The 24,179-nt window shown below is 40.7% G+C and overlaps 1 protein-coding gene across 1 annotated transcript in view; it reads left to right on the top strand.

Annotated features, from left to right (window-relative positions):
* The window catches only part of Tbx20 (T-box transcription factor 20), a 55,414-nt gene that overhangs the window by 5,549 nt on the left and 25,686 nt on the right, over window positions 1–24,179 (top strand). The window contains exons 4-6 of the mRNA XM_041656720.1: window positions 2,968–3,076; window positions 9,083–9,241; window positions 18,258–18,334. Coding sequence (XP_041512654.1) covers window positions 2,968–3,076; window positions 9,083–9,241; window positions 18,258–18,334 — 345 coding nt within the window. The remainder of the gene's footprint in view (window positions 1–2,967; window positions 3,077–9,082; window positions 9,242–18,257; window positions 18,335–24,179) is intronic.

Raw genomic sequence — 24,179 nt, 5'->3', positions numbered from 1 at the left:
TTGGTATTTGATTGAAAGTTAGATCACAGCCAACACATGTATTTCAACAATCAGATTTAAAACCCTTGCAGGTGTGACTGGTAAGCATCCAGTCCACAGCCATAGGCACCACGGACTCAGCGGGGTGCTTCTGCTTCTCTACTGGCCTGTCAGCCTGTTCCAAGCATCAGAAAACAGATAACAGCCCTCTTTGACTCTCTGTTCTTAAAACAGGCGAGGAAAACAGCCTTCCAAGGCTTCCAAGTCAGCATATTGAACAATTAGGACTAAGAAATACTTGCAAATGGCATTTTGTTCTTCTAAATTAAAAAACAATCCTTCATAACAGATATTAAAATCAATAGAATTGGCGTTTTCTATAATTTACTTCTGAAAAGTCAATTCAGTTAAAAACTGTTTTTCTTTTGAGACCCGGTCTTATGTAGTTCAGCCTGTCCTCAAACTCATGGTCCTCCTGCCGCAGCATCCAGCTGATTGCATTATGACGGGACTCACAAATGCTCAGTTTCTAATTTATTTTTAACATGGATCTCAAGGAGAAAGGAGAATGGGGGCAGATATGAATTTGAGCAGACTTCTAACCATTTTTCTGAGCACACATTTGCTTTTGCTTTCTCTAGCCTTTTTTTTTCTTTAATCTTTCTCTTTTTTATCCCTCATTTTCTTCCTCTCTGAAGGTATGGCCAAATGCTGCAAGCCAGCGGTACTTCATAAATATGACATGCTTGTTTATGCCTCTAATCTGTTCTGGTTAGAGAAAGAAAAGTGCCTACCAGTGTGCTATCTTAACTGAAGCTTGTGTAAGCTATTGCTGGAATTTTAGGTTGGGAGGAGGGAGTGAGGGAGGCGGTAAGGGAGGGGAAAGTTCCTGTAAGTTGTTCCATGTATCCCAGTTTGGCTTATTTAAATCAATATTAGATAAAACCATGAAATGGAGACATTTCAGATAATTCATGAAAATTCCTGGTTGTTGTTATTATTATTATGGAATATAGTTTTCCAGATTTCCTACCTCCATAGAGGAAGGAATCTGGGAAATTGGAATGCTTTCGCTACTGGTAGAAAGTCAGTTTCTAAGAGACTTCTACATCTAAGATGCCTTTCTCCCTCCTCAGACTGAAGCCAGTGATTTCTAATCAGGAAGCACAACACTTGGTAATATTATCTGGTAGTTATAACAGGCACAGCATTATTCATGACCAAAAGTAATGCTCCAGTTCTATACCACTACTGTAACTTATATTTACACAAGTTCATATCTATGCTAATGTGATTACATATAGTGAATATGATAAAGGAGGAACATGTCATCAATTTCTAGATCTTTTAGTAAATTGGAATTCTAGGAGAGAAGGGCAATGTGAGGCTGATCAATAAAATAACAGTATTTTTAAAATTATACCTTTGGAGAGATAAACCTTGATATGCTGTTGTATTCAAGCTATTAAAGACTACTCTTATTTACCAGACAATTATGACACTTTGGGGGAAGACAATGCAAGAAGAGAGTCCACTGTGGGTGGGGTGGCACCCCTGGTCCCGCCAGCCTCACTGTGCTTCATTTCCGACTGTTTCATTTCTTTCACCAAGGGGACAGATTCTTTCCATTCTTAGTCTTTCCGTATGACAGACCGTGACACAGACTTCTCATTCTCTACCCAAATATTGCCAGTAATGTTTGCTCTATGACCTTTTCCCAGCACAACTGTTCACAAATTCCAGCTCGAAGGATGGTATGTAAAACTTATATAGAAATAAGCTGACACCTGGGTAAAGGAATTTGTCAGGGCTCCTGATGATGCTCCTGATGATGCAGCATTAGCATGCATCAAGCCCAAGGGTCAATTCCCAACACACAAACAACAACAAAAGAACAAAAGAAGAAAGAGAAAGAAAACAAAAGAAGAAGGAAGGGGAAAATGTAATTTGTCTTATGAAAAAGAGGATGTCGCTTTCCTTCTCAGTCTTCTGCCATCTCGCTTCGATTTGGAAAGATTTTGTGATGCAGAGAGCAGTGTTCAGGTGTACACTGTACACAGTGCTGTAGCTGGTGTGGCGGCAGGGATGGAGAGAGGGCTAGCCTTTCTTCTACAGTGAGTTTATTCCTTCCACACAGCAGCTAATCAATAGATGATAGATTTTCCTTGCCAAAGCTTTTTAATGTCTAAATTTTTTTATAAATGAATCAATTTAATAGACAGAGGTTCATTTAAATTGTTAAAACTCTCCTTTAGCAGTGTATAACCAGATAGCAGCGAAGCTGTGTGGTGGAGTTTAGAGTAGGCAGGGCAGTAAGCTCTGAGCTCTGATCTGTACACTAGAGAACATTTGCTGTGTCCTATACTGAAAACTCAACAGTCTTGTATTGGTAAATTAAACGAAGTCACTTTTGAATTTAAACGAGTTGATTCTCTGAAATTATTTCCTCATTTAACTTGTTTCTTTTTCACTGCTCTACAGTAATGCCTATATAGAAACGTACACATTGCTGTAACAGGTCTTTTAAATCCTCTAATAGTAAGATCACGTATTTGATAGATGTAGACCAGTAGAGTGGAAGGGAAAAAAAAAGACAGAAACAATTCATCCCTGAAAAATTGCTTGCTCAGCAGATAATAGAAAATGTATTTATTACTTCTAAGGTCTCTGGGACATGAATAAGTTTGTTAGATGCTTTGGAGTTATCTTAGCATTGCTATTTTAATAAATTCAAGGTACATGGGAAAAATGAAAAGTGCCGTTTACATGACGTTTCTGTGTTCCTTTAGAATCAAAACATTTAGAATAAGGACCCGATTTTGTTGTATTTTGATCCAGGATTCCACTATGCATTCCAGGCTGGTTTCAAACTCTTAATTCTACCTCAGCCTTCCGAGTGCTGAGATGACAGATCCATGTGCCACTATGCTTAGTTCAAGAGGGAGTCTTAAAGCACACCTCAATAAGGCTCTCCAATCCTCTTCTTAGACTCTATGTGCATCCGGACTCCCCCTTTACTGGCGAGCAGCTCCTCAAACAGATGGTGTCTTTTGAAAAGGTGAAACTCACCAACAACGAACTCGATCAACATGGCCATGTAAGTACAGAGCCTTGCATCTGCAGCTTCGCCTAGATGCAATGGACACGTTATATAAAATATCCTTTCTCCCCTCCCTCTACCTTCTCCTCTCCCAATTATCCAAACTTCCTGCTATCCATCTAGGAGTCGTTGTATGAGAACACTCACGTTCTCCAGGTTACCTTGACTGCTTTTGTTAAAGCCATTCATGTGGATGCTGTGTTGTACTGTTTGTACAAAGAGGTCTGGGACCTTCTGTGCAAGGATCTCCTAATATGTTTGCAAACACCACCACATTTTCTAACAAGACAAAGGAAATGTGAGTTTAGGGAGGCCATCAAACACATTTTTGGGTTACGGATGTTAGTATATTGATATCACATAAAAAAGTAGGACCAAGACTTCCTGTGGGAGCCTCCTAAGTGCATTCTGCAGAGCGCAGCACGCTGCGCCTGCAGCAGAGTGGAGAGGACCTCATTTCCAAAGAATCCCGCAAAGCTTTGACTCATGTATGTAGCTGTACAGACCCGGGAAAGCCTCTAAAGCATTTATTAAGGGCAACCCTACACCTAGGGCAAACTCTGACCCAGTTAATCTTCCCTTTGACATTCGCCTGTCTCCTTGGGAAAACAGCAGGGCAGGAGGAAAACACCCTCCTGCCAGCAGGTGTGTCTTTCAGAGGAAGTGCTTGAGAGGGTGTTCAGAACCCTGTGACTGCTAAGGTTCTAGATGAGGAGGTCTGGCACCCCCAGTGACACTACTCTGCACCAAATAAATACACCAAATTGTAGAATAGAGTTGTCCTCTTTTCTCCCTAAAAGGAACCCAGAGTCTGTGTGTTCCTGCAGGCTCTGCCATTACTCTTTTCTTCCAGGAAAAGTTTTAGTTTCGGCTGCACTGGCTGAGGCAGTTGTCTGCCCTCTGGGTGAGGTGCACCAGTGTGAAGACAGACAACATTTGTCATTGTAAACAGAGCAGAGGACATGCTGCTCACCTGTCATTTCTCCAGGGGAGGTGAAGCCAGGAGGAGGCAACTTGGTCCTTGGTCCGAGTAACACGCCTTGACCAAAAATCCTTGTCTCAATAAGGAAACCAAACCAAAACAAAACACATTTTATTTGGTGTAGGTAAAGATTTCACTGTAAGATGGGAAAAAAGTGTTATTGGTTGTTGGACCAAGAGAAAATATAGCTCGGAGCTTCTATCAGTATTTGATAGAGCAAATAACCATTGATAAAAGGGCCCTTGCCATTTGCTACATTCCTTGTCAGGCATTGTCTTTGATGCGATTGAATGTTCCTGTGCCTGTGTGTGCCTGTGTAGGAGTGTGTGTGTGTGCACATGTGTACACATGGGCATGTCTGTAGGTGTGTGTGCCCCATGCCATGCATGCCAAGGACAGAGGTGGGTGGGCATCTGGTGTCTTCCTTTACCTCTGTTCTCCTTATTATGTTAAGACAGAATCTCTCCCCCAGTCAAAGCTTGATGTCTCAGTCAGGCTAGTGGGAAAGCGAGCTCCTTGGACCCTCCTCTTCCTGTCCCCTAGTGCTGAGGTTGTAGGTATACACGGCTGTGCCAACCTTTTACGTGGATGCTGGGGATTTGAAATTAGGACCTTCTGCTTTTAGGACAAGCACTCTTACTCACTGGGCCACTGCCCAAGCCCCTATGATTCAATGCTCTTGAGTAGAAATAGATGTAAAATTCTCTTAGATTTTATGTGAGAAACTCAAGGCAGACAAGCATGCTTCTTTTGAAAATATTGTTTCTGTGTTTTTGCCTTCATTGTTGGAAAGCACACGATTTCTTTCATAGTTTCTTGCCTTGGATAATTATTATAGTTATACAGTAATCTATAATCTCTCTTATCTTTTTACTAAATAAGGTTCTTGTGACTTTAAGGCTCAGTTTTTCTTGGATCTGTGAAGTATGGAGGAAAATAAGCGAGAGAGTTCTAGAGATGGTTTCAGAGAGTTCAACTGAACCTAGAATTAAACCAATGACTTGAGTTGGTGTCCCTATCCTTGTGCTTACTATAATAACATCAGGGTGACCATGGATCTTGTGGGTGGCATTGGAGAGACATTGGAAATGGGTTAAGGAGCTTCTGTTGTTTCACCTCTTGGAAAGATAATAGCCTTTTCAGTGTTGGCCTACTTTGCCCTTCAAGAAAAATAGATGATGCTTCCACTCAGTGGGTTTTTTTGTCAGGTTAAGATTTACGAACTATCTGAGATATTCTTTGTAGGCTAGTCATCCGTCTTATTTAATGTGATTCAAATTAAAATATTTTAGGTTCCAACTGGAATCTTTACAGAGAGAAAGTACAATTAAAAAGAAAATTCTGTTTCATATTCTACATGTGAAAGTTCTAGAATTCTTTAGGATTCTTCAGAAAAACTTTAGACTTCAATGGCAGATTGTTTACCCAGAATTTAAATGATTTATTTTAGCATCAGTTTCAAGGGTTCTGAGATCTAGCCCAATTGTGTGGCAGTTGGATCTTGTCAATTGTTCAGTTGTCGGTGGCTGCTTATATTTACTCTAGCCTCAAAACTTGTCTGATTTAATATTCCCCTTTGTCACCAGAATTAATAACCTCAGAAATTGAGTAAGAAGGGTCCTTAGGTAATATATTATTTAGCCAGCTTCGTGGAATCAGATTGATGAACTTTATATCTCTCTTTAAATTTATTTTTAATTTATGTGTACTGATGTTTTATCTGTGGGAGGGTGTCAGATCCCCTGGAACTGGATTTATAGACAGTTGTTAGCTACCGTGTCGAGGCTTGGAACTGAACCCAGGCCCTCTGGAAGAGCAACCAGTGCTCCTTATCCACTCCGAAAGATCCCCCACTTTCTCCTCCCCATCTCTTCTTCCTTCGCCCCCCCCTCCCCTCTCGCACACACACACTACTCTTGAGTCCCTGACAGGAACATCACTGTTCCCAGGAAGGTATGTTCTCAAGAAAGCCGAGTGGGCATTTATGTTGGCTCTTAGCTCTGTGAGGTCTGGAGGAGCATCAGCAGGCCTTGGAGTCTGAGGTTATTCAGCACCCCTTACTAAATGAAGCCAGCCTGGAGCTTAGGAGTATGAGGGGTGTTATTTAAATTGAAGGATTTTTTGTTTGATTTTGTTTTTGTTTGCTTTTTTTTTTTTTATCTCATTTCGGTATGTATACCTGTGGGTCAGTGGGAATGTTATTTGAGTGCTCTTATCTTCTCAGTTGAACATATAAGGAATTCTGAAAGACATTTTATATTAGGAGACAAATATTTGCCTTTATTACTTCAAGTTGAATCCAGGTCTATGATCAAGTCCCATTGTTTTGGACTCCTTGGAGGAAGTACATTATACAGAGAAATGAGGTTCTTTTTCAAAACTTATTTTAATACATTTGAGGATCTCTTTCTCCTTAGTTGTTCTTATTCTGGTTTGAGACTAGAAGGAGCAGCAGGTACAAAGTTCAATCCTATTTAATAACTCTAGGTTGATTTACAAGTCAGAGAGATTGGCAGAGAGACACTGACTATGTGGTCAGCTATTCTCTCATTTCTGTGGACATTGTTTCTAAGGTGTTCCGAAAATAGTAAAACCATGGCCCAAGTCACTTAATAAAACTTAAAGTCACTATTGACACATAATTTCCTCTATATTGTGAGTGCTCTGTAGGTTACTGGTAATATCTAATGCAAGTATTATGTGAATAGTTAACAGGCACAATATTTTTTATCTAAGGTTGTTATTTTATTTTACTTTAATTTTATTTACTTTCTTGTTTTTGTTTTCGTTTTTGTTTTTTTGAGACAGAGTTTCTTCCCTGTAGCCCTGATTGCCCTGGAACACATTATATAGATCAGGGTCGTCTTGAACTTGAACTCACAGAGATCCACCTATCTCTGCCTTTGCCTCCTGAGAGCTGGGGTTAAAGGCATGCACCACCATGCCTGGCCCTGTTTAAGGTTGTTTAAATCCGCAGGGGCATCACCCAAAGATGCAGATGTTGCCACGTATCAGTTATCCACAGTATCTTGTGGAGAGTTTGTAAAAACACTCAGCAGCAACTCTCTTCCCTTCACCACATCCATCCACGTTAGTCAAGAAACCAAGGGGCCCTTCAGTCACCATGTCAATATAACAAACACCTATTGGCCCCAAAGTACCATTTATGGGGTGCTTCCTGAGGCCAGGGGATTTGCACGGTGTTTGAGGAGAGGATACAGCTGAACCTCCAATTCCAGAAAAGGCTTTTGTACATTTAAGTAGCTGTCTGTCAGTGGAGACACTTGGGAAACATTTTATACCTAAAAATGAGTTTTGTTCTGTCAAATGTGGTAGCTCATGCATTCAAGAGGCAGAGGCAGGAAAGTTGCCAAGGTTTCAGGACCCGCCTGGGGTACAAAGTGAAACCCTGCCTGGAAACAAACACATCAGTGAGCAAACAAGTACTCACAAGTTTTGTCGTTCATTTTGCACAGTCGCAAAATATTTATAAGCTCGTTATAGAATAAATAAAAGTGCTATTTCTCAGCTGCCCTTTCAACCAAGATATGTTTACCATCTCTGTGAACTTGCAGCTTTGGTAGCTGCAACATGGAAGAGGGCCATGACATTGCTAAACTTTAGTTTTACAACTGGAAGTTGGGGTCAAAGGAATTGTCACTTTTCTTTTTCAAAAAATAGTTTCCATTTTTGAACAATTCCTGTTTTTTGTGTGCCTCACAGGGTAATAGTCTTTTTTTTAAAAAAAAAAAAATTTATTTATTTATTTATTATACAATATTCTGTCTGTGTGCTTGCCTGTATTTCTAAATCATTTTACTTTTTTTTCCCTCTGTAAATAGCAGTCTGGCCTACAAAATATTGTTTTTTATTTAGAAAATGTAAACATGCATTTTATGAACTGAATAGACCAAACACCAAAAATCTTTAAAGACATTATTATTTGGGGTTGGAGAGACGACTCAGTGGTTAAGAGCATTGCCTCGTCTTCCAAAGGTCCTGAGTTCAATTCCCAGTAACCACATGGTGGCTCACAACCATCTGTAATGAGGGCTGGTGCCCTCTTCTGGCCTGTAGGCATACATATTTATAATAAATAAATAAATAAAACGACATTATTATTTTAATTCGTTTATGCTATGTGTTTGAGTGTTTTGCCATACTGCAAGAGCAACAAGAGCTGTTAACCACTGAGGCATATCTCCAGATATTCAAGTGCATTTATTTATCTATCTATTTATTTATTTGTGTGTGTGTGTGTGCATTCATGCCACAGAGCACGTATGAAACTCAGAAGAAAGCTTCCAGTAGTCTGTTCTCTCCTTCTGTCACGTAGCTCCCAGGAATCACATCCAGTTCATCAGACTTGTGGGCAAGTGTCTCTGCCCTCTGAGACATCTCACTGACCCAAGGATTGATTTTGAAAATTTAATAAGACTTGGTCTGAGAGATGGGTCAGTTGGTAACATGCCTGCCACGTAAGCGTGAGGGCCTCCGTTTGGATTCTCTGCACCACCACAAAAGACAGGTTTCAGCAAGGGCTGCTGTAGGATGGAGACACTTGGAACCTGGAGCTCACTGGCCAGTGTTTTAGTCAGTGAACTCCAGGTCCAGTGAGAGACTCTGTCCAGAGGAAGAGACTGAGGAAAACACCCAATGTTCAACCTGGCCTCTACATGCATGAACGCATGTGTCCACATACAGGAACACCCGGAGAAACACACACACACACACACACATACACACACACACACACACACACACACACACACACACACACCCTCAATCTAATACATGCAGCATGTCTCCAGATGCCTTCTCTCCTGCCTCCATCATTTAGAAGATGGCTCCTGTGATTTGCCATTGTTCTGGTATAATGTTCGCCTCCATGACGACTCTAATTTTATGAGAATGACTTGACAGAAGGGAAAGTGTCGTTCCTACTCTTAGAATTGAACTTGAAGTTGTTGATGGATGGCTTAAGGATGTGAAACTCAGGACTTCCTGTCTCTTTACTGTAGATCATTTTGAATTCAATGCATAAGTACCAGCCACGGGTGCACATCATAAAGAAGAAGGACCACACGGCCTCCCTGCTCAATCTGAAGTCTGAAGAATTCAGAACGTTCATCTTTCCAGAGACGGTTTTCACAGCAGTCACTGCCTACCAGAACCAGCTGGTGAGTTCAGCTCCTGCACAAGGGGTTTCCTTGTACCCAGAACGGAAGTTTCTTTGGAGAGAGCTATTGAACATCAGCATTACAGCATCATGTACCAAGGGACCATGTATTGCATCATCTTATCTTCTAGGACCTGTGTTCTGTAATACAGGCTGTCTGGTAGCTGAGCCCTAACCTGAATCCATCCCAGCGTACCTTCTGCAGAGAGCTCCCTGATACTGGTTCCTCCTACTGCAGAAGCATGCTATTTTTGTTTTCCTAACAAATGTAAATCTTGTAGTCAGCTGCCCAAATTACTAACACTTGAGGAATTTTGTGAGACGAGCTTAGCCACAACTGAGGATAGGGAAAATGGTTGTGAATGGCTCTTTAAATAAAAAGCTCCAGTCGGATATTTCATTGACGTCAAGATTCCAGCTCACAACATCAGGTCCTATCTTCTACTCTCTGTCACACACCATATTTCCAACTGGACTATTATTCTCATGCATAAGATTTAGTCTTAGTAAATATTTATCATTGTCCCACTAAGGCTGAGTGCTGTTAGGCACTAGCTCAAACATTTTATTCTTTCATTGTCAGCAGAATGCTGACAGGTTTGTAGCATCATACTGAAGCTGAATGGCATGGCCAGGAAGCTGAGGGGAAGGAAGAGTGAGAAACTTTTCTGCAGTCAAAAAAAAAAGCAGGAAGTAGAATTCCCTTGAGTGCACACAATAAAAGGTCTTCACACCGTTAGTTTAATTGACAATGCGGCTGTTCAGAGTTCTTCATCTCGCTTTTGTTTGATTAGCTATAAGTAGCTAGGTGCTTGCCTTCCTCCTGGTGGGCTGTTGGTGTAGGTTTGTAATGGAAAACAATCATACTGCCTGCTGGCTGAGAATCCAACGTGGGTGGGTAGGCAGAGGAGATCCAGAGGCTCTGGGAAGTCAGGAGGAAGCTGAAAGCAGAGGAAGTCCTGTGCAAATAAGAAAGCAGGAAGGGGGCTAGAGAGATGGCTCAGCAGTTAAGAGTTCTGTCTGCTCTTCCAGAGATTCTGCGTTCCATTCCCAACAGCCACATGGTGGTACATAACCACTGATAGTGGAATCTGAGGCGCTCTTGTGGTGTAAAGGCATGCATACAGACAGAGCACTCACATACATAAAAGAAATTAAAATCTTAAAAGAAAAAGAAGTAGGGACAGACAGAAGAAGTATTTAAGAATGGCCAGAGTGGGGGAGAAGGCTCGTGTTCCGTTTAAAGCTATCGCTGCCATTTCCCTGGCTTTTAAGCTGGGGCTAAGAACTAACCAGACTGTATTTGGAGACTTCAGTGCCCCACAGATGGGATGATGTGTACCAACATGTCTTGGGAATACAATGTTGGACTGTTCAGGAGTGCCAAGAGTGCTTATCCACACCTGGACTTTAAAATGTCAGTGACTGTGCATGGAGATGGCTCAACAGGTAGAGGCACTTGTGACCTGCTTACCTGAGGCAGATCCCTAGAAAACACACACACACACATGCACTCACCCACGCATGCACGCACACACACACACATTTAAATAAATAAATGAAATTAAAAATTTGTTGGCATATTTGCTAAGGTAAATCAGTGCACAGTTGTTACATAAATTACCTTATTATATAAACAAAGTGTCTTTGTTCTCCAAAATGATAGCACAAAAGGAGAGACTTTCAGAGAATATCCAAGGAAAACTTTGTGAATAGATCAAAGTCCACAGCATCCTAAAGCCCTGAAGATCTTGATCTTTGAAGCCACAACCGCACTTGTGGAAAGCACGTAGAACGTGGCTCTCCCAGGTTCCGAGAAATATTAAGTTCATTTCCACTAAGTGAATGTGTAACTTTATGATACAATACTAGACGTATAACACTTTTCAAAACCTTGTTGATGTTTTGGGATGAAATAAAAACTTGTCCTATGGAAACTTCAATGCTGCTCTCAGAATTCCCTTTTAAGAGGGACAAAGTTAGAAAAAGTAAATTACAAGTTTTATTTTTTAAACAGAAATGCAATGAATTAGAACCAATATGGAGGGAAGTTTCCACGTGCAATACCTTAGATTTGTTTTGATAGGCGAAGGAGACATCCTAAAAAACCACCAGCAGGCCTTCTGCCACAGCGCATAGATTACATAAAGGTGGCTAGACTTTGTGTGGTTGCTATTGTACAAAGTGCCACTTAAAGGATTGATTTTATCTAATCTTTGCAGGAATCTTATTAAATCAGAGAAATAGTAGTTTATTACGCAATACACAGCGGGGGAAGTTGAGGTGACTTGCTGTGCCCATCGTGGATCTGAAGCAAGGCAGTTATTACACTTATTATAGTCCTTGATCTCTGAACTGAGTGTCAGAGGGGCAGGACACCTTTTCTTTGAGCTTCTGACCCTGGTGGACCTTCATACATCTTTCCCAGAGGGTTTTACATTATTGTTCCCCCTCACCACACACACACTCACTGATTTTTGGCTGTGTGGGGCTATGCTCACACAGGATATTGGTGAGTATCATGTGAGGGTTACTATCCTCAACAAGAGGGCCAAGAGTCTGCTTGGCTCACTTTAGCAAAGCTATACCATGCCCATCCATTTGATAGTCTCATGGAATTATTTTTTTACTAACCTATTTACTCAGAAAAACTTCAGTGTCAGAAGGAAAGTTTTATAAGCAAATGGTCAAGTGAACTGCATACACTCTCCACCCAGGTTTCACAATTAAATGTTACCAAGTTTGCTTCATTCTGTCTACTCCTTTTTCTCCTGTCTGTACTGTTTTGCCAATCCAAACTAAGATAGTAGTCTCATCGACTGAGGCTGACTCCTTCCAGCAAGCACGGTCCCACGGTGAGGATATTATTGTTGTGACCATATTGTCTTTAAGACAGCCCAGATCATCTATTGAAATATCCCTTCATACGATGTCAGCTCATCTAAATTTTAGTGTTGGCCCACAGTACCCATTGTGGTTTTGTTTCTTCCCTCTTGTTCTAAGCTCCAACTAAGATTCATTGTCTAGGCTGGTTATTTTAATTCAGAAAAATCCTTCTACATTTTTCTCAGTAATCTTATTTAATTCTGACATGAATCCCTGATGGGAGTCCGGTGAGTATCATTTTGTAGATAATGAAACTGAAGTTCCAAGTGGTTAGGACTCATGGCTACATATTTGATAAGTGCCAGGCCTGTCAAGAAGGTTTGAACTTCTGAGTCCTAGCTCCTCCATTTGGGTTGGATTGCAAGCAATAAAGTAATCACTTCTAAGATCAATAGTTTGAAAGCTGAATTTGAGAATGCTACTATATTAAAATAATGTATATTTTATTGCTAACTAATGCAGATTCTAACATTCATTACTCTTCTCGCTAATGTTTAGTTTTCTAATCAAAAGAACAAGTGGGTTCAAAATTCAGTCCCAAGAACCCATCAATCTTTGGTTGCATCATAAAGTCTAAAGATTAATAGGATTAGTAGGCCATTTCACCATGGAATAGCCCACAATAGAAGCATCTTCCTCCTCAGACTCCTGGGTTTATTTCTGTAATCCACTTTCAATGTCATCCTTAGCATAAAACCATTCATAAATGTGGCTTAATATAGCAGGACCATTTGCACAACTGGCTGATAGATTTCCTTCAGCAAATAAAGCTGACTGAGGTCTCTTTAGAAATCAGTTCAGGAACTGCCACTTTCAGTGGGTGCTGTCTTCTCCCTACCTCACCTCCAGGGCTCCAGGAGTCAGCTGCTTTTTCATTGCCACACTGCGTGCACTAATTTACCTACAGTTAACACACAAAAATAAATATGATACAAACAAAATACATACTGTGTATAGCATCAACAAAAAGTTTTCCAGGCATGAAGAACTAAGATGAGAAGGGGGAGGGGTTAAAAGTTTCCACTTGGACCCATTTCTCTCTGTCTTAAACTTTGATATGACTAATATTTTTATGTCTGATAAATTCAAGTCAAAGTTTCTGAAAGTGTGTGTGTGTGTGTGTGTGTGTGTGTATGTGTGTGTGAAACCTTCTTACTTATTGACACCGGTAGTTTTATTTAAAATTAATGAAAATGGGACCTTTTCACCCATTTCTTCTTCTGCTTTTTGCAAGGGGATGATTGCATTTCTTTACATTATTAGATAAACGCTAAATACATTATACTTTCAACAAACTATTTTATAATTTAAGATTTAAAGGTCATGCATTGTTTTTGAGCTGGCAGATCATTGCTGTGGAGTTGAAGTGTAGGTCAGGTTTCATTTCTAAATGCCTTTGGTCAGACCTCCTCCTGATAATTGGAGAAATGGTCTCCAAGGGCCAATTTTACCTTATGGCTGGGACCCCAGCTGGATTCTGAGTCCGGTGTTGTGACAGCAGAAAAGAATAACAGTCGCTGTAAAGTTGTCTTTCCATTCACTGCTGCTGGCATCACAAATCTGCCCTCTAATTGTGAATACACTTATTTACAGATAATAGCAATGGTAAAATTAATGAATTTTCTGGTTTCCCCTGCATTACTCTCCTACATTTCAATGATAGCAAAAACACAAGTCTTTGCATGTACATGAACATACACATGGCAGGATTTCTTAAGTATGTAGTGCTATTCTTAGTTGTTAATACATTCTCTTCACCAAGTGAAGGATCTTGCTGCTTTTAAAAGCTGATTCAGGGGAGGAGAGAGACGGCTCCTTGATCCAGAGCAGAGGACTGGGCTTTGGTTCCCAGAATTCCCATCTGGCATTTTTCAACCAGAGGATCAGATACCTTCTTCTGCCTCCTGCAGGCTCTTGCACACATGTAGTAAATGTCAACCCACATAGGCACATACATATATACACAATAAAAATAAATTTTAAAATAATTGTTTTTGAGTAATAAAAAGATCTGTGTCTCTGGCTTAACAGGGCAGCTGCTTTGTAGGCTGCGAACTTACTTGGTGTAGTTTGTTGGAGTAGGTCCAGGTGCTTAGCCACTTCGTCTCATCCATTCTCACAGACAGTCATTTCATTATCCTCACTTCTACAAAGGGATGTCTAGGTGGGATTTCCCTCTGTAGGCTGTGATTGCCTTTAACTAATAAAGAAACTGCTTTGGACCTATAGTAGGGCAGAACTTAGCTAGATAGGGAAAACTAAGCTGAATGCTGGGAGGAAGAAGGGTGGAGTCAGAGAGAAGCCAGAAATGGATGCCGGAACTTTAGCCGGTAAGCCACAGCTACAGGGTCATACACAGATTAATTAGAAATGGGTTAAATTAATATGTAAGAGTTAGCCAATAAGAAGCTAGAGCTAATGGGCCAAGCAGTGATTTAGTTAATACAGTTTCTGTGTTGTTATTTTGGGGTCTGGATGGCCAGGAAACGAACAAGCAGTCAAGTTCTGCCTCCTTCAGCAGATGTCAGACTCCCCTTCATAAGCAAGTTTCCATGTTTTTAATTTAAATACTAATGTTTGTTGTTACTTAGAAAATAAAAATTTTATTATTTAAAATTATTTTGCAGTTGGATATGATAGTACAAACTTTTAGACTTATACTCAACACTCAGGAGGCAGAGGCAGACTGATCTCTGTGAGACTGAGGTCAACTTGGTCTACATAGTGATTTCCAGGATAGCAAGGAATATGTAGAGAGATTCTGTCTCAAAGAACCAACACACACACACACACGCACACACACACACACACACACACACACTCATTTACACATATGTATGTATATATGTATGTGGATATGTGTGTGTGTGTGTGTGTTTTAATCTTGAAATATGAAAGAGAAATAAAAGCCGGGAGGTGGTAGAGCATACCTTTAATCCCAGCACTTGGGAGGCTGAGGCAGGCAGATCTCTGTGAGTCTGAGGCCAGTCTGGTCTACAAAAGTGAGTTCCAGGTCAGACTCCAAAGCTACAGAGAGACCCTGTCTTGAAAAACGATTAAAAAGAAAAAAGAAAACAAATAAAATGCTTTTAAGCATTCTAGGTTAACACACAGTTTAACATAGTCTGCAAAATCATTAAGTCATAATTTAGCAGTTTGTCATTAGCATAAAGCTCAACAGTCTTGTCTGGAATTACTGCTGTGGTTGTCTTTTGGGTCTGGAGGTGAGCTGAGCTACATAAGGTATAAAGGGAACTACGATCTCTGTGCTGCTATATTCACTGGAGAGAATATAACCACAACCCCAGATTCACCCAGCTTTTTTTCTCTTCTAATGCTCAAAATCAGTGATTTTTTCCCCCCTGGATTTAGTCAAACTCATCCATAGAGAAAGTAAACATCAGGCAATTGTCTTGCATTCCTTTCTAATTATTGTTCTAAATTAAATCATCATTGTACTTTATTAGTAGGCCTAGGTATACAGAGGACCATGCCCTATTGCAATTTTTCTGAAGCTTGAAATTATATCAAGATGTGGAGAAGAAAAGCTATCATTGATACCAGTGAATGTTATAAAAAGGAAAGTTTAAAAAAATTGTGGTAGATAATTATAATAATGAAAGATAATTCTAAGAAATAAAGAAACTCATGCTGTATTTAGTTCATTTCCAGGCACAAAGTTATGACAATAATGTTAGATCATGGACACATTAATTGGCATTCATTTCTCTACTTGTATCAGGGCACTGGAGAATTTTAACCAAAGTTGCGTCGTTCAAAGCCACTGACTTTTAAACTTTGGAAATATGAAAACCAATTATAAATTTTTCAAAATCCTTTCCAGGACAAAGCAGCCATCATAGTGTAGACACTTCTTTCTCTTGCATGGTTTATTTGCAACCAAATAAAGCTTGCTGTGGTTCACATGGAAGAGAAAAGGCTCCAAGAACTTCTGATGTTGCCCTCCACGTTAGACACAGCATCTGCCATTATCTCCAGACAATTCTAACTACCAGCAAATCCAGTCACTTTTCAGTTTTAGAATACGTTACTGAGAACGAGATCTGCCTTTGTTGTTTGGGCACACAGTTAACATTTTCATTGGGGTTTGAGTTGCCTTTAGTGTCACTACCTTGCAATGGACTCACATCACCCAGGGCTCTTCAGGGTGTATCTCTGCACTTGTTCCATAGAGTTTCAGGTCTCTACCTGCCATTACCCTGGACCAAAGCAACCGATCCTCATTACATAAATACTGGCTAATGAATGCCTTATGACAGTTTAACATTATAGAGTATTTTACATTACAGTTGCTGAGCAGAAAGAAGAACATCTTTTTTCTTGAAGATTAAAATCTTGCTGGGACTTATAATCTTAGGGCATTTTGGTTCTATGGACTTTAAAGAATTTTTATAATTTATATTGAATAAACAATATTTTTTCTTCTTGAAAGTGGACATTCAAAAATAAGTTCAAGTCCGAAACAAATGATTGAACAGACTGGTCTTCAGGAGCGGCAGCCATGCATGAGAAGAGATTCTCATCCCAAAGCGTTGGATGTGCCCATTGTAGAGGCCACCTGAGGCCTTGGAGGACTCGGCTCTGTGCACGCTTTATTATTGCTTTTTATTGTGAACAGATCTTACTGTCTATCATGGCTCCATCCCTGTCTAGCAATATCCATAATTTTACTGAAAAGGAACCTCATTATCCCTTTGCTGCTCTGCAAGAGATGTTCTGAGTGAGCGGGTACCCCCAAGACTCTAAGTCACAGGCTCTTGCTTGGGCCTGTCAGTGCTACAGATAGAGAAGAGCATCCCCCTGTGTGATGGAGGGCTCCCTAAGGGAGGTGAAAGCTTCTTGGCAGCCTTACAAACACAATTCACACTGAGGATATTTTCAAAAGGAAACGGTATCTTTCTTTCTATTGATAAGAGAAACTCGAAGTATTGAATTTTGGATGTAGTCTGATCATTTTTTTTCAAAGTAGTATTTGTTATAAAACTTTTATAAATAAATAATATACTTATTTTTATAAATTTTATAGTTAGCATGTAAAATTCTGTTTTAATTGCTTTCTCTTTAGTGTGAAGCAGAAGGACACCCCACACCCATGGCTCCCTTTTCCCTGCTCAGAGTATTTTGTGTGTCTTCCTCCAAAGGTGAACCTGTATCCCAAATTTGATGTTACAAGCTAAGACCCTCTTGAAAGAGTTCCCTGTTACTAACTCGGCTAGGAACAGGTACTTGGGTCCTAGAGCTCCTTGTGACTCACTGTGACTGTTTGCCAGATGAAGGCATAGCCTGCTCGTCGGTGAGGTTCCTTTTAGTGCTAACAGAAATCCATTCCGAATCTGTTCTCATCAGTCCTTCCTCGGTATTTGCTTCACAGCCTGAAGTATATTTCCTCAGAGGTATGACACACAGAGTCTAATGGGTCTCTCTGTGTTAAAAGTAACACTACAAGATTTATAAATTCCGAAATGTGGACACTTAATGTTGGAGACTGATTTTTACTACAAAGTAATTCTTTCTAGATGAGCATAGTTATATGAGTGACATTAAACAGAAGGCTGACAAAGTAACTGTTTCCATTCTAAGTTAGGCAAACGGAAAGGATACTGGTAGTACATTTATACTTTGAAGGCTTCATGTCCTGCATTTATATAAAACACGTCAGTATCAGCACAGTGTTGAACATGGGCTATAATTAGCCTTTTAATTTTCTTATCTATTACAGTATATAGTCACCTGCACAAAAAGTTGTTTCATGCTTCCAAGTCAGAATGAGACAGCGTCTTTGCTTCCATTCTTCACTTCCCCACAGCACACACGGTCTGCACAACTCTCCCATCGAGGTAGTTCCCCTGCCCCAGTTGGTCCTAACCTTTCCCTAGCATTTTAAATCCTTCACAATCTACTTTCATGTTCCGTCTTGCCTGAAAGGCCACCAAATCTTTGCTCTCAATCATGACCCCAGGACACCTGTGGACTTGTCCCTTACCCAAACCCAAACTTCTCCTGATGCTTACAGGATCACTGGGGTCTTTGGGAAATGAAAAAACTATTTCTGGTTTTGTCATGTTGACCTCTGAAATGAGATCGTTTTGTACCCATTTTTTCCTTCCTAGATAACCAAGCTGAAAATAGACAGCAATCCGTTTGCCAAAGGATTCCGGGACTCCTCCAGGCTCACTGACATTGAGAGGTAATGAGAATTTTCTATTTGTTCTTTTGTCCAGATAAGATAAAAGAGTGGGTGGTAAGAACCGGTGCCTCTTAACGCCCACGAAGCATGTTTTTACAGCATGTAGTTTCCATTGTCTCCGCACCTTTCCTTCCCCAACCATAAGCCCTGTCATTGTACAGCTCCTCTGTCTCGAGAGCGCCTGCTGCAGGATCTCTCAAATGATTCCCCAGAAAAGAGGTTTGTTTGATATGGACCGTGTCTTCCACTTTGAAACATTGGCTTTTCTGTGACTAGAAAGTGGGTCCTAGTTACGATGGAACACTGTCTTCCTGAGCGCCACTCTGAGGGACTTCATAGCCATTTTCCTTCAGAGGGGATGTGCTTGGTAACACAAAGAACTGAGGGATGATTTGCAATTTTGAACCAAGGAGATGCCATTTAATTTGAGGCCACACAATTTTGTCTGTAAAGTGGGTTGCTATCTTTCATTGGAGAAATAAATACCAAGTCTGAGGGCCCGGAAGCAGACAAGAAGCGGCTGTGCATGTGAAACTTACCCCTCCACAGTGACAGCTGTTTGTTGTCATTGGACACCACGGAGTGATCGGGATCCATAGCTACTAGCACGTTCCGAATGCTGAAATGTATTTTTTTCGAGAAGATTTTTGAGCCAATTGATTATCTACACTCTTTACACACAGTAAATTTCTATCCTTCATCTTCATACTAGGTCTGATATGTTTGCTAATGGGTGGAACACCACGTAGCTACCAGCCCCCTCACTTATACTGTAGCTTAATATTTTTGTGCGACTCTCCTGCCAACTGCCACACATTTCTGCTTTTCATTTTATTGTTTACCACATGGGCATCTCTGACCTTGACACCTCTGTCCAATCTGTCTTGGCAACTCAAATGAAAGGTTAACTGTGCTTTATCAACTTGTGTCTGATTCTTCTGAAACCTGCCAAAGTGGCAGAGCCCCGAGTGGTTGACATACTTGGAGGGAATGGATGTAGGGGCTGTGTAGAAAGCTGGAGAGCTTGAGTTAAAAAAAAAATAAAGACTAATCGCTGGAGAGTCTGGCTACTGGTTGGAGTGGTGAAGTCAGCGACAAACCTTAGGCCACTGAAGGGACATCTATTGCCCGAGTCTCAAAAAGCAGGTTGGTTAGAGAATTGTGAATGGTGGCATTTATAAAAGTGCACATAAGCCCAAAGGGCAGAAATGTTTCTGAGTCTCTGGTCTTAGAGTAGCGTTAGCATCCATCCCTTTAGACCCTGTCTGAGTAACTCTGAACGCTCTCTGTGTGCTGATCTTAGAGTAAAAATAGTCCTGGAGTTGCCCCATGCTCAGGAGATAGGAGCCCAGCCTGGCTGCCCTTTAGAACAGCAGATTTGATAATGCATGTGGCCACATTTTCCACTTATTGAATAAGCGCTCTGATGTGGGAGCACTTGCTTGCTTGTGAAGCTAAGTGCCTCGCGATGGTCCTAAGGCCAAGAGAGCGCTCTGATGTGACTAGCTGAAAGTTTGCAAGATGACCTAAGTGGTGTGAAACTGGCCAAGGTTTTGGATTTCATTTCCAGGTATTTAAGTCTGAATTTTTCCTAAATAGCCTTTGGGGATGGGACAAATCAGATCAATTGATCTTTAGAGACCTAAAGAAATTAAATTAGTCTGGAGTCAGTTACTGCACTAAAGCATGTAGTAATTGAATTGTTCCTTGTAACTGATTGAAAACAGCCCTATCTGTATCAATCCTGGGAGCTTTTCTTTATGAGAGATCTGAGGGGAAAACACATTTTTTTATGACACGATGACAGATGCTGCATTTTTCTAACCTAACTGAATATGATGTAATAAATATGTGACTTTAATGATTTCAAGTTTCCTGTCCTAGATTTATAACCTACTGTGGAGGACAGCCGCCCCCAAATACTGTCAGCATCGGACGTGTGTTCTTGGATTTTAACGTGGTCTTTTCATAACTACCAGCGCCGAGTGCTTCTTAAGGCCTCACGGTTGTTCTGGGTCTGGGTTTGGCGGGGTCTGTGTCGCTGGATGTGTCCTTCCTGCCCTTCATGTGCAGCCTCACTGTGCAGGGTCAGCGTCCTGAGTTGTAAAGCAAACTCATGGCCTTATCAGGAGTGGAAGCACACTACAAATCCCAAAGGGATGACTCCACAGGAATGAATTTTTAACCAGTTAGACCAGGGAAAGCCTTGCTGCTGGTTCTATGTAGTAAGGAGCCTAGGACAGCCTCTGGCCTGCTGTGTTTTCCACCCCTCCCCACTTTTAGGAGGGTTTCATAGAGGCACAAAAGCTCAGTGGTACTTCCGAGGAAGGGAAGATAACTTAGGATATTTTCTTCAGAAGTCAGTGCTTTTGTTAGTCCCGCTCCTTGGACAAAGAATTACTGCTCAACTGCAGAACAAAAAACCAATGAATGTTGACCAGGAAGGAAAAAGCATAAAAACAACAGCAGACTCCAGTGCCTGTGTGTTCCCCTGGGTTCTTTTTCTGAGGACACCAGTTACCAGATGCTGTTTTTAACCACTTTCCCTCTAGATATATTTACCTTATAATTTATAAGTTATTGTCTTGTTTTTTTTTGATTTTATACCACAATTTTAGTTACTTAGGGTTCTTATTTTTTTCCCATTTTGAAGAATGACAGGGAGAAAAATGTATTTCTTTACATGTATTATTGATTATGTATATAGGATAAGTAACCAAAGGTAAAAATACTGGGTGAAAGCATGTGGTTTTGTTTATTTTTCTACTATTCTGCTATTTTTTAAATGTCAGTTTTACTAGAGAAAGAACCTAAGCTTTCAATAGTAGGAAATGATTTAATAAACTTTATTGTCACATGATTTAGAAAACAGTGTTCAAATACATAAAATTAAAAATACTATTTTAATCATTTTAAGCAAGATATTCTGTGACATTAAGTAGATTCATAATGTCATGCAGCTATCACCTCTATCCTTTTCCAGAATGTTCTCAGTATCACAAAGAGATGGTATGCTCAGGCCCCATCCCTCTTCTTCTTCTTCTTCTTCTTCTTCTTCTTCTTCTTCTTCTTCTTCTTCTTCTTCTTCTTCTTTTTTAAATATTTATTTATTAAGTATACAGTGGTCTGCCTGCATATGTCCCTGCAGGCCAGAAGAGGGCACCATATTTCATTATAGATGGTTGTGAGCCACCATGTGGTTCCTGTGAATTGACCTTTGGAAGTATAACCAGTGCTCTTAACCTCTCAGCCATCGCTCCAGCCCCCCCATCTCCCTTCTTTCTCCTGGCCTGATCCATTTTAGTTTCTGTCTGTGTGAATCTGCCTAGTTAATTATCTCCTGTAATGAGTGGACACATGTTCTCAAATATATTTAACACACAACCAAGTTTTCCAAGAAAGCTCATTTAGGTATTAAAACAAAGGAAGAAGGAAAAAAAGATTGTCTGTTCATATATTTGTGCCCTGTCAAAAATGGTGGTCACCGTTTCATTTTTGCTAAGATGATGGTCTAAATACAAATTTTTAGGAATTAGCCTATTTCTGGAGCTCTATTTTTTTTTTTTTTTTTGCTTTGTCTGTCTCCTATCAACCTATGAAAGCCATTTATGCATCATGAGAACTTTGACAAAAGCCTGTAAGGAAGAAAGGGTTTGTTTTAGCTCTCCATTCAAGGTATTGTCTATCATGGCAGGAATCAAGACAGCAGGAGATTGGGGCAGCTGGACACATTGGGTCCAGTGCCAGGAATCTGAGAGTGATGGATACTTGCTTCTGCTCAATTACTTTCTCTTATTATGCAGACCAGAATCCCAGCCAGGGAATGGTGTCTCCCCCAGGATGTGGGCCTTCTTACTTCAGTTAATACAGTCAACTTATTTGTCTCCCACAGATTTATCAGGGGCCAGTCTCCCCATTCTTGACTCCAAGTTGACAGTTAACATGAAGTCATCGTATTTCCTTCTAGCTTACTATTCACATTTTTGACATGATATATATATATATATATATATATATATATCAAAGAGACATATCACTTTATATTTTTTCTATACCATATATTACCTGTAAATCAATTTTTATTATGTCTGCCTTGATTATTTACCTAATTCCTTTTTTAAATTTAATTAACATTTTTCATTTATTTTTACATACTGACCAGTTTCCCCTCCCTCCTCTCCTCTTGTTCCTCTCCACATCCCATCTACTCCCCTCTTCATCCACTCCTTTTTCTCCATTCAGAAAGAGGCAGACCTCCCTTGGCCTTGAACCAGGCAAGGCACATCAAATAGAGGCAGGACCAAGCTCCTCCCCCTACATCAAGGCTGGGCAGATAATCCAGCGTGGAGAACAGGTTCCCAAAAGCCAGCTAAGCACCAGGGGACAGGTCCTGATTTCACTGCTCGGAGCCTTATAAACAGACCAAGCTACACAGTTGTCACACACACGCAGAGGGCCTAGGTGGGTCCCATGCAGGCTCTCTAACTGTTGCTCCGGAGTCCATGAGCTCCCAGGAGCTCAGGTCAGCTGTCTCTGTGACCCCCTACCCTGTCATGACCTTGACCCCCCTTCACACTTGTATACTCCCTCCTTCTTTTCTTCAGCAGAACTCCCAGGGCTTAGCCCAGTGCTTGGCTGTGGATCTCTGCACCTGCTTCCATCAGTTACTAGATGAAGGCTCTTTGATGACAATTTGGTGGTCACAAATCTAATTATAGTAGATGAGCAGTTCAGGTATCCTCTCCACTATTGCTAGGAGTCTTAGCTGGATCATCTTTGTGGATTCCTGGGGGTTTCCCTGGCAACAGGTTTCTCCAAAATGACCCCCCCCCCCCCGCCAAATCAAGGTGTCTCTTTCATTACTCTCTCCCTCCATCTTGCCTCTCATCTGCCTCTGGCCCCCAGCCTGCTCAATCCACTCCCTCAAGTTCCTACCCCCACCCCAAACTCCACCCCCAGTTTGCCTAGTAGAACTCTTCTATTTCCGCTTCCCAGGGAAATCCATGCATCCCACTTTAGGCCCTCCTTGTTATCTAGCCTCTGTGGGGCTGTGGATTTTAGGTTGGTTATTCTATACTTACTCCTAATCCACTTATGAGTGAGTACATATCATGTTTGTCTTTCTGAGTCTGGGTCACCTCACTCAGGATGATTATTTCTAGTTCTATCCATTTGCCTGCAAATTTCATGAGGTCATTGGTTTTTTACAACTGAGTAACACTTCGTCATGTAAATGTACCACATTTTCTTATCTATTTTTCAGTTGAGGGGCATCTAGGCTGTTTCCAGGTTCTGGCTATAATGAATAATGCTGCTATGAACGTAGTTAAGCATGTTGTATGATTGAGCATCCTTTGGGTATATGCTCAAGATTGGTATAGATGGGTGTTGAGATAGATTGATTCTCAATTTTCTGAGAAACCGTCACATTGATTTCGAAAGTGTCTGTACAGTTTTCACTCCCACCAGCAACGAAGGAGTGTTCCCCTGACTCGATATCCTCTTCAACATAAGCTGCATCAGTGTTTTTGATCTTAACCATTCTGACAGATGTAAGATGGTAGTTTACCTGATTCTTTTTCCCCCAATTCTTATCTATACTAAGTCTTGTAGTCTTCCTAGCTGCTGCTTTTGTACTTTGCATAAATTGATAACATACATAAATACTCAAGTGTCTCAGATGTCAAACCTCCGTTTTCTTGTTGTTTTCAAATTTCCTTGATGCTCTATGATGCATCCATCTAGTCTTCAGAGTCATCTGGCAAATCTTCCCTCGAAAATGTCATAAGAATTTTGGCTTTGTTTCTGTTGAATTTATACACAAGTTCTCAGGAGAAAATTGATG

The sequence above is a fragment of the Microtus oregoni genome, unplaced genomic scaffold (assembly GCF_018167655.1).
Source record: "Microtus oregoni isolate MIOR12 unplaced genomic scaffold, Mior012 000008F_ref0000371, whole genome shotgun sequence".
Taxonomy (NCBI): Eukaryota; Metazoa; Chordata; class Mammalia; order Rodentia; family Cricetidae; genus Microtus; species Microtus oregoni.
Note: the sequence above shows the minus strand (reverse complement) of the source record. Positions and strands in the feature narration are given on the sequence as shown.